The 13,787-nt window shown below is 48.0% G+C and overlaps 1 protein-coding gene across 2 annotated transcripts in view; it reads left to right on the forward strand.

Annotated features, from left to right (window-relative positions):
• The window catches only part of KNDC1 (kinase non-catalytic C-lobe domain containing 1), a 104,838-nt gene that overhangs the window by 12,860 nt on the left and 78,191 nt on the right, over window positions 1–13,787 (forward strand). For both annotated transcript variants that reach the window (XM_077258537.1, XM_077258538.1), the window contains one exon: window positions 10,948–11,146. In XM_077258537.1, the coding sequence (XP_077114652.1) occupies window positions 10,948–11,146 (199 nt within the window). The remainder of the gene's footprint in view (window positions 1–10,947; window positions 11,147–13,787) is intronic.

The raw sequence follows: 13,787 nt of genomic DNA on the forward strand, positions 1-13,787 counted from the left end.
CCAGATAGAATTGTCCTGAAAACAGACCCTTCCTACTTGCCCAAAGTATGTACTAAATTTCATAGGTCACAGGAAATTTTTCTTCCCTCCTTCTATGATAACCCTACGAATCAGGAAGAACAAAAATACCACACATTAGATGTGAGGAGAGCCATATTAGCCTATTTAGACAGAACTAGCGCCTGGAGGAAGAGCAGGGCTCTCTTTATTTCCTTCCAGGGCCATAGGAAAGGAGATGGAATCACGAAGGGTACTTTATCTCGGTGGATTCGGGATGCAATATGTCTGGCCTATTCATCCAAAGGGGAGAACCCGCCTGAGACTGTAAAAGCACATTCCACTCGGGCGATAGCATCATCCTGGGCCGAGCGAGCGGAAGTTCCAATAGAACTGATATGTAAGGCCGCAACCTGGGCTTCTCCTACTACATTCTATAATCACTATAGATTGGATTTATCTTCTTCATCTGACCTGTCTTTTGGTAGATCAGTTCTTAACACTGTGATCCCTCCCAAATGACTATCTCTGTAAGTCTCTCAAGTGGGTGCTGTCGTGGCGAAGAGAAAACACCGGATTACGTACCGGTAATGCTCTTTTATAGAGCCACAACAGCACCCCTTCACTTCCCACCCTATTAAGTTATTTTTATAAAAGCACGATTAAGGGTGTTTTTGGTTCTTATAGTTAGCCATACTAAATTAACTAATGATAATTGATGAAATCATATTGCCTACTAAATCTGGTGGGCGGTTCCTCGCAATCTCTGTAACCCAACTGTGGGAGCGAGGGGGGCCGCCCCTTTTATCTCTCCATAGGGTTTCCTGTTCCTAGGGGCGGATCCCCTCTCTCAAGTGGGTGCTGTTGTGGCTCTATAAAAGAGCATTACCGGTACGTAATCCGGTGTTTTAGTGTCAAGTATCCCTTATTTTTACTATAAAATGTATTTTTGTACTTGTGTTTTTGGTGCGTAGGTGGCACATTGCTCATTAGTATTAATTAGGGCAATGTCTCAAGACGCACAGTCTCGCCTCTACCGGTTATCGGTAGACCCAGGAAACCTCTTCATAGGAAATCGCCCCTGAGTGGAGTCCTGGTATCGAGAGTAGAAATGTAGAAGTTTCTTTTCATACGTTATGCATTGATCACTCAATTATAGATCAAAGATGCTCGGCGCTCGCTCCTCTTCCTTTTCCTTAGAAATTATCATATTTTTTTTCTGTATTTAAAGCTGTCGCAGCACGAGACACAATATAGTGGATCGGCTTTTACCAGCGCGTTATGTAGGTCAGCAGCGTGTGGGATGTGTAAGGTTGTCCTCCAATTAATGAGGCTAATCCAATTGTACCGATACAAGGCTCAGTGTCTGCGCTCTCTGTGCCTGATACATGAACACACTAGAAAAACAGACGCTCGTTTCTGAGCCTCCGCGACCAGTCTGTGTTCTCCTGCCAATAGTTTAGACAATTTGTTAAGCAGATACCTGTAGCTTTTGCATAGAATAAGCTACCATTTAAGTATATGAATAATAACACTACTTCTGGACATTATTTGACTTATATTGTACATTTTTCACTAGGTTTCCCCTCTGTTGGCTTCATCTAGTGGGTAGAGACTACCTGCCATGATGTATCACATATACTACACACACAGACATGAGGGACTCCTGCTCTTCTGACTTTATGTAGCACATATCTGAAAGCAGGAACATGAGGGGACATAAAGCAGAACTGTGCAGTGTAGCTGTGAATCCAGCACCCCTTGCTGGCTTCATGTAGTGGGTAGAGACCACCTACTCTGATGTATCGTATGTACTGCGCACACAGATATGAGGGATTCCTGCTCTTCTGACTGTATGTAGCACATATTTAAAAGCAGGAACATGGGGGGGCATAAAGCAGAACTGTGCAGTGTAGCTGTAAATCCAGCACCCTCTGCAGGCCTTATCTAGTGGGTAGAGACTACCTACCATGATGTATTGCATGTACTGCACACACAAATGTGAGGGATTCCTGCTCTTCTGACTTTTATGTAGCACATATCTAAAAGCAGGAACAAGAGGGGACATAAAGCAGAACTGTGCAGTGTAGCTGTGAATCCAGCACTTGGTGTGAGTAAATCTTTACTAGAAAGCAGCAGAAGAATCTCTCTCTGCCTCTCTCATTCTACTTCTCCAATTCACTTTATTAAGCAACCGTAACGTGATCCCTCAGTGAGCTGGCAGTCAGTCTGGATGGATTTTTAATAGTTTTTCAGAGTGAATGATTAATTCCGAAGGGGTTTGGAAGAGCTCATAAATGGAAAGAGATGTATATTTCGCTGATTAAAGTATACAACAAAGTTTTCTATATTCAGTAATATTGATTCACACAAAGTTTGTTGAAATGGAAGTATCCATTTAAAGGGGTTGTAGACTACATGGACAACCCCATCTCAATCCGTTCGTTTCCCCCTTCTAAATTAACAACACTTACACTCCACTCCGGTGCCGGCACTGTCTCTCAATCACGTAATAGTGTACCGTCACATGAACCCTGCGGCGTATCAGCGGGTGTTGGACTATCCTCGCCTTCGGACATGTTGCATGCGGAGGAAGAGAGAGTAGCAGCGCTCACTTACTCCGGAAGTAAGCAATTTGTCCGAAGGCGCTGAGCGTGCAACAGTTGCTGGTTGGCCACGTGGATCATGTGACAGCATCCTATTACGTGATCCCCAGGAGAGACAGGGTCGAGACCGCTGGAACAGCACCGGAATCGGAGATGAGTATGTGTTGTCATTTTATAAAGGGAAAACGGATTGAGAAGGAATTGTTTGAGTAGTGGACAATCACTATAATACTCAGTGTCTTCGTACAATTTATTGAATTTGATAGTGGTTTGTTTTCTGCTGAACCAAGGAGCAAAAGTTGTGTTTTTAGGCACAAGCCAACTGCAGGCATCTGAATTAAAAAGAATTTGTAATTTCTCCAGTCACCTTCCACGACAGCAGTATTGGAGGATGTCTCCCCACCCTAATAGGGGACAGGAAACAAAGAGGTTAAATACCCCTCCTCCCCTTCCTGCAACCACCAGTGTTTTTCCTGTCCCCTGTGGGGCATGAAGAGGTTTCTGATATTGCTGCCGTGGCCGGCGATCGGGAGCGCTGTTACCTGCATGTGCCGGGCAGTCGAGGTCGGGGGCTCCGCTCTCCTCCTCCTGTGACTGCTCCCATCTCCGCGTGACTTGAGACCCCTATCCCGCCCTTCCTGTGCCTCCTCTGGGGGTAAAGCGGGGTGGTGAAGTTCACCGGGGTCCTCCTGTAGCTCCCCAGCTTTCTCCTCCCTCCTCGCTGCTGCCGGAGGCGGAAGTGACGTGCCCGAACTTCCGTTTTTTTTCCCTATGCTGGAGCGCACGCCGGCCGGCATCCTAATCCTGCGGCAGCCATGACGGGCGTTACATGCATCACACCCTACGGACCCTAGGGAGGAGGAGGAGCACTAAACTCGCTGGCGACCTCTATACTATTTATTCCTGGTCGGGGAAAAGCCTCCAGGTAAGGCTCATTCGTCCATGTCCCCTCTGTGACTGGTGACTGACTGACCTTATGGACGGCGACAAACCCCTGCACTCTGCTTCTGCAGAGCCCAGCGTTCACCCTCCTACTGTAAGTAGTGGATGAGGTCCCTTGCTGGCCAATTAATTATAAAGTGACTTAGTTCACCTTTCTCTCTTGTTTTAGGGAGACAAGGTCCCTGCCCCTAAAAAGGATAAGATGCCCAGCTGCAAGTGTGGTGCATGTGCGTCCAAGCTTCCCGCCACTTATAAGAAAAAGCTCTGCCAACCATGCACGGATGAAGTGCTGCGTAATGAACAGCCCTCTTTTCTGGACAGCATCAGAACCGTCATCAGACAGGAAGTCCAGTCCTCTATGGCGGCCCTTTCCCAGGCCCCAACACCACAGCCCCCTCCTCCTAAGAAAAGGAAGTTGGCTCCTGTGGACTCTGATTCTGACTCAGGCGAGATCCGTACCTCGGGTTCGGAGGACATTTGGGAGAATGAGGATTCTACTTCCACCCCCAGATCAGATAATAAAAAATATATTTTTTCTTCCGAAGATATGGAAGAGCTAATTTCCATGGTGAGGGGCACCATGGGGGTGGAGGAGGAGGTAGCGAGCCACTCCGTTCAGGATGATATGTTTGGGGGGTTAAAGCCCAGGACCCCAAAGGGGTTCCCTTTACATGAAAACATTGAAAATCTTGTCCTTCATGAGTGGGGCCTACCTGAGAAAGGGTTGAGTGTCCCGTCAGAATTAAAGAATCGTTTCCCTCTTGATGGGGACTGTTCTTTATGGGAAACGCCTAAAGTAGATGTACAGGTGTCTAGGGTAACCAAAAAGACGGCTCTTCCGTTTGAGGATTCCTCTCAGCTCAAAGATCCTATGGATTGGAAAATCGAGAGCTTGTTAAGGAAATCCTGGGACACATCCACTAATCTACTGAAAACAAATGTGGCCTCAACATGTGTTGCCAGATCCCTATTTCTCTGGCTACGTACTTTAGAGAATCACCTTTCTCAGTGGACATCAAGGGAAGAGATACTAAACTCTCTACCACTTCTTCAGAAGGCAACAGGGTTCCTTGCGGATGCTTCCGCTGAGTCTGTACAGGTACAAGGCTACAGATAAAAAGAAAGCTTTTCCGGAGCAGAGAAACTCTAGGAAACGCTTTTTTCGTCCCTCCCGTGAGCAAGCTCCCCAGAGAGATTACAGGGGTAAAGGTAAAACAGGTCGGTGGAGCTACCCCAAAGGGGGTAAAACCAGGAACATCCTTGTCCCCCAACATCAGCAAACCCCTGAGAAGCAATGGCTGCTCTCCGGTCGGGGGCCGACTCTTGGGCTTTCTCTCCCAATGGCAGGCCAACACCTCAAATCAGTGGGTCCTGCGTACCATTCAGGAAGGCCTGAGGTTAGAATTCGAGAGTCCTCCTCCTCACCGTTTAACAATTACCTCCCTACAGTCTCCACACCTTCGAGAATCCCTGATTTCAGATCTTCACGGTCTGCTTCAGGCAGGAGTAATCTCCCGGGTACCATATCAGCAAATGGGAGAGGGTCACTATTCTCACCTATTTCTGGTAAAAAAAAGCCCTCTGGGAAACACCGGATCATCATAAACCTGAAACCCCTAGATCAGGTGATCAAGTATCGAAGATTCAAAATGGAATCAATCAAATCAGCAATCCCGCTTATTGGTCAGGACTGGGTAATGGCTACGATAGATCTGAGGGACGCATATTATCATGTGTCGATACATCCCGACCACAGGAAGTTCCTCAGATTTACAGTGGCCCAAGACCATCGAGTCAGCCATTATCAATTCAATGTCCTTTCATTTGGAGTCTCGTCAGCTCCACGGGTCTTTACCAAGATCATGTCAGAAGCAGTGATCTTCATCCGACAACAGGGGATCTGTATCATCCCGTATCTGGACGATTTTCTTATTGTCGCTCCATCCATTCCTCGTCTGAATCTGGATGTGACGAAGGTCCTGGATATCCTGAGATCCCTGGGGTGGATTCCGAACTTGGAGATCTTCGAGGAAAAATTCTTAGGAATTCTTCTGGACTCAGGGGAAAGAATGTCCTTCTTACCCAGGGACCGTCAACTCGATCTCGTCCACAGGATTTCCAGATTCAGGAATCAGAGGACCCCGACCTTAAGAGACTCGATGTCAATCCTGGGCTCATTGACGTCATGCATCCAAGCAATCTCCTGGGCCCAGGCTCACACAAGAGTCCTTCAGTCCCACATCCTGATGCATTCGAAAGGATGCCAGAATGCATTAACAAGGAGGATTCCTCTTCCCACTCACGTAAAATCCTCCCTTTCATGGTGGCTGAACTCCCAAAACCTTCAACAAGGAGTCAGCTGGGATCAACTTCCTCTGAAGGTGCTCACAACGGATGCAAGCCAGAGAGGCTGGGGCGCCATCGTAGAAGGTTCCCACTTCCAAGGGTTGTGGCCCCCAAACATCAGGTCCAGCTCCTCAAATCTGATGGAACTAAAATCGGTGGAGGAGGCGCTAAAAGCCGCATCTATCCTCATCCAAGGTCACCATGTACGTATAATGTCCGACAACACGACTACAGTGGCCTATCTCCGACACCAGGGAGGCACGAAATACACCAGCCTGAAATTAACCGCTGCAAAGGATTTTTTTTTCCTGGGCAGAAAAACACCTCCTATCCATCACGGTAGTGCACATAAAGGGATCAGACAATGCCCAGGTGGACTTCCTCAGCAGGAGAGATTTCCATCCTGGAGAATGGTCCCTAAACCAAGAATTATTCCAATCCCTGGTCCGGAGGTGGGGAAGTCCCAATGTGGATCTGTCTGCCAACAATCAGAACACGAAGTCAAGCACTTTCTTCTCCCTCAACCCTTCAAGCGAAGCGCGAGGACTGGATGCCTTCTCCCATCCTTGGAAGTTTGCTCTGGCAAACGCCTTCCCGCCAATTCTTATGTTACCAAGAACACTACAAAAGATACGGGCAGACCGAGTCACAACGATTCTGGTAGCACCGATGTGGCCAGGAAGAAGCTGGTATGGCGCATTGATGGACATGTCTCTAGAAGGCCCGATACTTCTGCCCCAGGTAGTCGGCCTTCTTCAGCAGGGACCCCTGCTACACCCAGACTTACACAGGTTGAAACTGGCAGCCTGGTTACTGAGGCCGAGATTCTGAGAGCCAGAGGTCTCTCAAATGACGTAATTCAGACCCTGCAAAAAAGTAGAAAACCAATAACCAACGCCATCTATGGCAAGGTTTGGAAAAAATTTTCATCCTAGTGTTTCCCAAACAAACCCGATCCGTTCCATCCCAATATTGCACAAATCTTAGAATTTCTTCAGAAGGGACTGGATCTAGGACTCTCACCTAGTACCCTAAAGGTTCAGGTGTTGGCACTTAATTCCTTCTTTGACCAAGATTTAGCAAGCCACCGTTGGGTTAGACATTTCATGACATCTGCAACTAGGATTCGCCCCAGACTCCATGTCCGGACCCCCTCCTTGGGATTTGAACCTTGTCCTACATAGTCTGACCGGGGACCTCTTTGAACCCTTAGCAACCATGAGCTTAAAAAACCTGACCCCTAAGACTGTCTTCCTGGTAGCAATCACTACCGCGAGGTGTATAGGAGAGCTGCAGGCCTTGTCAGTACAGGAGCCATACCTAACCATAACCATGGATAGCATAATCTCTAGGCTAGATCCTTCCTTTATGCCTAAGGTGGTCTCGGATTTCCACAGAAGTCAAGATATCGTTCTACCCTCATTCTGTCCAAATTCCTCCAATCCGAAGGAAGAAGCCTTTCACACCCTGGATGTCCGCAGGGTGGTCCTTTTTTACCTCCAACAAACGGAAAGTTGGAGGATAGACCAAAACCTATTCGTCCAGTTGTCAGGACGGAATAAAGGCAAAAAAGCAGCTAAAAGTACGATCGCTAACTGGATCAAACAGGCCATTTGTCTTGCATATTCATCCCAGAAGCTTGCACCCCCGGCATCGCTGAAAGCCCACTCCTCCCGTTCAGTTTCGACTTCCTGGGCAGAGAGAGGGAGCACATCGTCTGATCAGATATGCAGAGCCGCCACCTGGTCATCAGTCCATACATTCACCAGGCACTACAGAATAAATTTTAATAGGGACCTATTGTTTGGCAGACGCGTTCTGCAGGCAGTTGTCCCTCCCTAGAAATTAGCTGTTGGCATTACTCCGACACTACTATCGTGGAAGGTGACTGGAGAAAATAGAATTAGACTTACCGGTAATTCGGTTTCTAGGAACCTTCCACGACAGCACTAATTTCCCTCCCTATCTGATATTCTTATTGGATGATTCCTGCACTTAAGTGGTAACTATTCATGCTACTGTGTCCAGAAAAAACACTGGTGGTTGCAGGAAGGGGAGGGGTATTTAACCTCTTTGTTTCCTGTCCCCTATTAGGGCGGGGAGACTTCTCTGATACTGCTGTCTTGGAAGGTTCCTAGAAACCGAAGTCTAATTCTATTTTCTACAAAAATTTGCGTAAATCAATAGTACGTATGAATTTACTTAGATTAAAAAGCTACCGTATCAAAGAAATCTTGTTTCTCCACTTATGAGCCATTTCTTTTTCTCTTTTGCTTCCTGAATTTGTCATCTACTCTAGGGGAAAAAAACAGCCTACTTGAGTCTTGTAAAAAGAACTGCTAACCCAGTGAGGTGTCAGATTGCACAAGCTATTCTACTCTATGGAGAGTGGAGGGGAAAGGAATGGAGAACAGAGTGAGAAAAAAAGCAACGGGAGATGCAGAAAGATTGTGCTGAGCTTTCTAACAAGTCTTTTACCTCACAACCAGAACCGAGTTCACACTTACACAGCTCAATACTGCTGTGTCATTTCCTCCATGCTGCTGCTGCTTTTCTCTGTGATAAATGGATAAAGAGCAGGGATCATCATGTTTTAGTGTTCAGTGTATGGGGGAAATGATAGCAGTTAGTCACCACCCACCAGCTCAGAGTAAAATGCAGAGAGGTGGAGGCTGCAGAGGAGAAAACTCGTGAAAATGCCGGATACAAGTCATATAGCGGCTGGAATTAGTGTTATTCCTCATTTACACACACAGGACATCTTATTCTGAAAAGTTACTTTATATTGTGACCCCTCCCTGCAGAGAGACAGCAGGAGCGGCAGGGTTAAGTAAGGCTGCCTCCCAGCCGTTAATTAGAAAGCGTGAAATCCTCCTGGACTCCCAAAATGTACGCATGTCTACAGGTGCCACACTGACTTTCATCAAGGCTGCGACCCCCTATGCCCTGCCTTGACGTTAGTTTGCAGCACCCTCAGACACTGCCCTTATTCTTGAGCCGAGAACAGGGTGCAAATGGGAGGTGGTTTGCCAAAAAGGGGACTTGTATATGCAGATAAAAATTTGGTGATGTGCTTTGTGATCTCACAGGAAGAAATGTATTAAAATAAGAACAAAAAACAGACAAACATTATGACCGAGGTGTATTTTTTCTATATGTAATTTTCACAGAATCCAGTTCTTCGATGGACGTCTAATACCCCTTCTATAAGGCAATATGGGCTGCTGCAATGGGCACTTCTCCATGGAGGCTTGTACTGTCAGTGTATTACATGAATAGCTGCAATATAATATGTCATTGATTTATTCTTATTTATATAGCACCATCTTATTCCACAGTGCATTAGAGACATTATCATCGCTGTCCATGATGGGGCTCACAGTCTAAATTCCTTATCAGTATGTCTTTGGAGTGTGGGAGGCAACCGTAGATCCCAGAGAAAACAAACAAACTCCTTGCAAATGTTTTACTGCGTAATGTAGTCTTGGCCAGCAGAATCTACCCCGCCAAAATCAGCTAGGGAAGTGCACCAACGTTTTGGGTAATATACCCTTCATCAGGCTTAAAAGTCATTATTGAGAGTAGAAGATGTTAGCTGGATCAGGATTCCGAGGTATTCGATTTATTTTCCTAAAGTCAAACTGTCTGCCACAATGGACCAGATGTACAAACAATGGCGGTCACAACTCCAATCTTCACTGTTGTTTTCAATAAAGGTAGACCTCCTGCGCAGGGGACCCAATGTACAAACAGTGGGTCCTCTGCACTGGTGGCCTACCTTTATTGAAAACAACAGTGAACATTGGACTCTTGACGCGGCCATCCTCTTGACGCGGCCATCCTCTTGACGCGGCCATCCTCTTGACGCGGCCATCCTCTTGACGCGGCCATCCTCTTGACGCGGCCATCCTCTTGACGCGGCCATCCTCTTGACGCGGCCATCCTCTTGACGCGGCCATCCTCTTGACGCGGCCATCCTCTTGACGCGGCCATCCTCTTGACGCGGCCATCCTCTTGACGCGGCCATCCTCTTGACGCGGCCATCCTCTTGACGCGGCCATCCTCTTGACGCGGCCATCCTCTTGACGCGGCCATCCTCTTGACGCGGCCATCCTCTTGACGCGGCCATCCTCTTGACGCGGCCATCCTCTTGACGCGGCCATCCTCTTGACGCGGCCATCCTCTTGACGCGGCCATCCTCTTGACGCGGCCATCCTCTTGACGCGGCCATCCTCTTGACGCGGCCATCCTCTTGACGCGGCCATCCTCTTCTACTTTCTTTGACTACTTTACACCAGACGAAGGGTTTACTACCCGAAACGTTGCTGCATTTAACTAAATGTAGTTCACAATGTGGCTTGAATTTTGGATTTAAAAGCGAAATAAAGTGTTTGAGCCATACCCAGTGCCTACCTGCATGCTGCCGTTCCGCCACATGTATACACAGTGTTGATGACCACATGAGCTAGAGCGGTCATCTTCATGGAAATGAGCACCCAACTCCATTTAAAGGAAATTTGTCAGCAGTATGTAATCTGAAATCAAAATAATGTAGGGGCTGAGACCCTGATTCCAGCGAGATATCATTTTATTAGGCTGTGTGTTGCTTTTTCAATAAATGTTTTATCAGCAGGAGGTTATCACTACAGGTCTAGGTGTCTCATGCCCCTAGTCCTCCTGTTCTGAGTAACCTCACCACTGATTGGCAGCTTTCCGCCTATGCACAGTGTACACAGAATGCTGCCAATCAGGAGTGTGGGCGGGGTTATACAGAGCTCAGCATTTAGAGCACTGCTAGATCTGCAGCAGAGAAATCAGAGATTGTATGAAAATGGCAGCATGCAGACCAGAAAGTGACACATCGCCGGAATCAGGGTCTCAGCCCCTACATGGCAAACACCTGCTGACAGATTTAGTTTATTACACCATCTGGGTCGTGTGGACTGTGCTGTACTGCGGCTCCATTTCTCCGGTCGCAGTCGTTTATTTTTTTTAATACCCGGTGAATAACGCTGAGTGCGCGCCATTACTGAAGTGCTGTGAAATGTCTTGGCAGGAAAACGTGTCCTTGGCTGATATCCTGTCACTCCGAGATAACTGTCTGGCTGAGCAGGAGATTTGGGCAATCTGCCTGGAGTGCTGCTACTCCATGAAGGACATCTCTCACGCCGCCATCTTCCAGACGCTGTGCATTACTCCAGACACCCTGGCATTTAACACCAGCGGCAACGTCTGCTTCATGGAGCAGCTCAGCGGTAAGTCTTCACCCGCCAGTGCCAGGTAGCGGTAAGTCTTCACCCGCCAGTGCCAGGTAGCGGTAAGTCTTCACCCGCCAGTGCCAGGTAGCGGTAAGTCTTCACCCGCCAGTGCCAGGTAGCGGTAAGTCTTCACCCGCCAGTGCCCGGTCCCCGAGCGAAACTCTCAATGACAACGGGACAGCGATTCTATCAGGTTCTCATACAAAACGCAGCAAGTTCTAGGAATGAAAAGTGATTATTTTTTTTAATTAATTGACTGTTTGCCTTTTTCAACACAATATTGCATAGGGTGAATTCGATGGACTGCAATTGTAAAAAAAAAGTGCACCTTTAACGCCATTTTTGGGGATTTTTTAAAATAAGTAATTAAGGGGGTATTCCCAAAATTGAAAGTTATTCACTATACCAGCAGATGGACGCCCAAAATCCTGACAAACAGGCTCTGTAGTGTCCCATCTAAATGCAGGGGAGGTGTGAGTGCTTGATTTATTGCTTATGGACCTGCCATAGTGGGGCGCTGTATGGGCCTGCCATGGGGGGCGCTGTATGGGCCTGCCATAGTGGGGCGCTGTATGGGCCTGCCATAGTGGGGCGCTGTATGGGCCTGCCATAGTGGGGCGCTGTATGGGCCTGCCATGGGGGGCGCTGTATGGGCCTGCCATAGTGGGGTGCTGTATGGGCCTGCCATGGGGGGCGCTGTATGGGCCTGCCATAGTGGGGCGCTGTATGGGCCTGCCATAGTGGGGCGCTGTATGAGCCTGCCATAGTGGGGCGCTGTATGGGCCTGCCATAGTGGGGCGCTGTATGGGCCTGCCATAGTGGGGCGCTGTATGGGCCTGCCATAGTGGGGCGCTGTATGGGCCTGCCACAGTGGGGTGCAGTATGGACCTGCCATAGTGGGGCGCTGTATGGACCTGCCATAGTGGGGCGCTGTATGGGCCTGTCATAGTGGGGCGCTGTATGGACCTGCCATAGTGGGGTGCTGTATGGGCCTGCCATAGTGGGGCGCTGTATGGGCCTGCCATAGTGGGGCGCTGTATGGGCCTGCCACAGTGGGGTGCAGTATGGGGCTGCCATAGTGGGGCGCTGTATGGACCTGCCATAGTTGGGCGCTGTATGGGCCTGCCACAGTGGGGTGCTGTATGGGCCTGCCATAGTGGGGTGCTGTATGGGCCTGCCATAGTGGGGCGCTGTATGGGCCTGCCATAGTGGGGCGCTGTATGGGCCTGCCATAGTGGGGCGCTGTATGGACCTGCCATAGTTGGGCGCTGTATGGGCCTGCCACAGTGGGGTGCTGTATGGGCCTGCCATAGTGGGGTGCTGTATGGGCCTGCCATAGTGGGGCGCTGTATGGGCCTGCCATAGTGGGGCGCTGTATGGGCCTGCCATAGTGGGGTGCTGTATTGTCTCCTCTCCAACTTTTTTTTTTTTCTTTTTCTAGTAGCAAATTTAAGACCGACCCTTTTACCCCCATACCTGACCAGGCACATTTTCATGTTTTTTTTGTGTATGCAGTAAAATGTATTTCTCGTATGGATTTTCAAGTAATTGTTGAATTTTTTTTCATAATACGTGGGACATGGCCACAAAGGACCGCTAAATTACATTTTAAATTTAATTCCCGGTTCTGTAACACTTTTTTATATAGTGAACACGTTTTTTTTTTTTTTTACGCGGTTAGTGGTAGTGACAGCAATTTGGATTGACTATGGCATTTTATTTGTTTCTTAATTTTATTTTTCACTTACTTTACACATTGTGTTCCCCTATAAGATCGTAAAAAAACAAGGGCATTTCAATATTTAAATATTATTATTTTCATGTTGTTTCCCCTCTAACTGGGGTTTGTACATTAGCCTCGGTTGCAGGGGAAATGTGGCCTCCTGGTAGTATAGCAAAGCTGATGGGGTCTCCTCCCCATACCCCCTCTATACACAGCGATCACAAGACCACTGCGTATAGCAAGTTCCAGTTACTGTGTAAATAGCGTACATGCATTACTGTGCAGTGACATTTTATAACGTCACTGCAGAGTAGCAGCCGGACCGCCTGAACGTTTAAGAAGTCTGTGGATGGTCCTGAAGTGGTTAAGTAAAGATTTCTGTCCCCCCTACCTCCACAAAACTGGTTGCTACCCAGGAGCTTATTGGACAGTGTGCAAGGATTAACCCTAACTGGTGACATCCATCTGTTAATTTATTCATAAATTGAGAAATGCCTTGTTCTGAGTAGAAAAGGGGCGGTGTGTACATATACCCCGCCCATGTCGGGGCGTGACCAAATGGCACAATGAAATCATCCATAACTTATTCCTGAAGAGTGACTTTTGGTTCGGATGTATGGAGCGGGGGCTCCTGGGAACCAGAGCCCCGTTCTCCTGATCGTTGGGGGTCCCAGCAATCAGGATCCCAATTGATCAATAAGTTATCACTAGTGATGAGCAGGTATACTCGTTACTTGAGATTTCCGAGCATGCTCGGCGGTCCTCTGAGTATTTTGGGCGTGCTCGGAGATTTAGTTTGTGTTCCCGCAGCTGCATGATTTGCGGCTACTAGCCAGCCTGAATACATGTGGGGGTTGCCTGTTTGTTAGGGAATCCCCACATGTATTCAGGCTGTCTAGCAGCTGCAAATCATGT

The sequence above is a fragment of the Ranitomeya variabilis genome, chromosome 4, assembly GCF_051348905.1.
Source record: "Ranitomeya variabilis isolate aRanVar5 chromosome 4, aRanVar5.hap1, whole genome shotgun sequence".
Lineage (NCBI taxonomy): Eukaryota > Metazoa > Chordata > Amphibia > Anura > Dendrobatidae > Ranitomeya > Ranitomeya variabilis.